The sequence below is a fragment of the Nestor notabilis genome, unplaced genomic scaffold, assembly GCF_000696875.1.
Source record: "Nestor notabilis isolate BGI_N333 unplaced genomic scaffold, ASM69687v1 scaffold14556, whole genome shotgun sequence".
NCBI lineage: Eukaryota > Metazoa > Chordata > Aves > Psittaciformes > Psittacidae > Nestor > Nestor notabilis.
This window is the reverse complement of record NW_009932548.1, coordinates 37,695-38,546: the sequence shown is the minus strand read 5'-3', so window position 1 is coordinate 38,546 and position 852 is coordinate 37,695. Positions and strand designations below refer to the sequence as shown.

Here is an 852-nt window from a genome sequence, read left to right as displayed (position 1 = left end):
GAGCTGGATCAGGAAGGAGAGCAGGACGAACCCGGCCAGCTCTGGCACCTGCAGGAGCAGAGCTGGTGACATGGGTGCAGAGGCTGTCAGTGGGGTGTGGGGGGACCCTCTCTGCCCCAGGAGCTCCCTGCATCCACCACTTTGCTGGCTTGGGCACTGGGTACGTCGCTGCCACATGAGGGTGTGCCTGCGCATGTTCAGACACTGTTGAGCCCAATGCTGGAGCATCGCACCCACAGCACCGGGAAGGGTACAGCAGGAGCGCGACCGGATTCCTTGTCCCCTGCCTCCAGGTCCTGCCTGCCCCTGTGGTTCCCTTCCAGGACAGCTCCAGGCAGGACTCCAGGAGGAATGAGTTTTCCTGGGTGTTCAGATCCTGAGTGAGGGGACATCCAGCAAAGCCACAGCAGCGCCATCCCTCACCAGGAACAGGGGACTTGACGCCAGGGCAGAGATGGTGCTTACCTTCTCCTGCAGGTTCCCCATGTAGCCCAGGTAGAGGCGGGGTCCCTCACACAGCAAGAGGATGAAGAAGGTGGTGACCAGCAGGAACTGGTAGTGCCCAGGCAAGAGGTGATACTGGAACAGGGGCACAGCCTCATCCCAGCCAGCTCTGACACCTGCATCCCATGCCCAGTGTCCCATCCCCTCTGCACCATCCCCCGTGCTCCAGGCCCAGCTCCCTGTGCCCCATGCCCATGCTGCTGCCCACTCTGCCCTACCACTTTAACCTTCCCTGCCTAGAGTTCAATGGTGGTTCTCATTTCTGCGAGCCAGAGGCAAGCCATTGTGTCTTGTGGGGGACCCATTAAGCTTGAGGAGGGTGCCCTCTCTCCTGCTCAGTGCGGGTCA

The 852-nt window shown here is 61.3% G+C and overlaps 1 protein-coding gene across 1 annotated transcript in view; it reads right to left on the bottom strand.

Moving 5' to 3' along the window:
* The window catches only part of LOC104407236 (transmembrane protein 17A-like), a 1,722-nt gene that overhangs the window by 384 nt on the left and 486 nt on the right, over window positions 1-852 (bottom strand). The window contains 2 exon segments of the mRNA XM_010016460.1: window positions 5-48; window positions 466-620. Of these exon segments, the coding sequence (XP_010014762.1) occupies window positions 5-48; window positions 466-620 (199 nt within the window).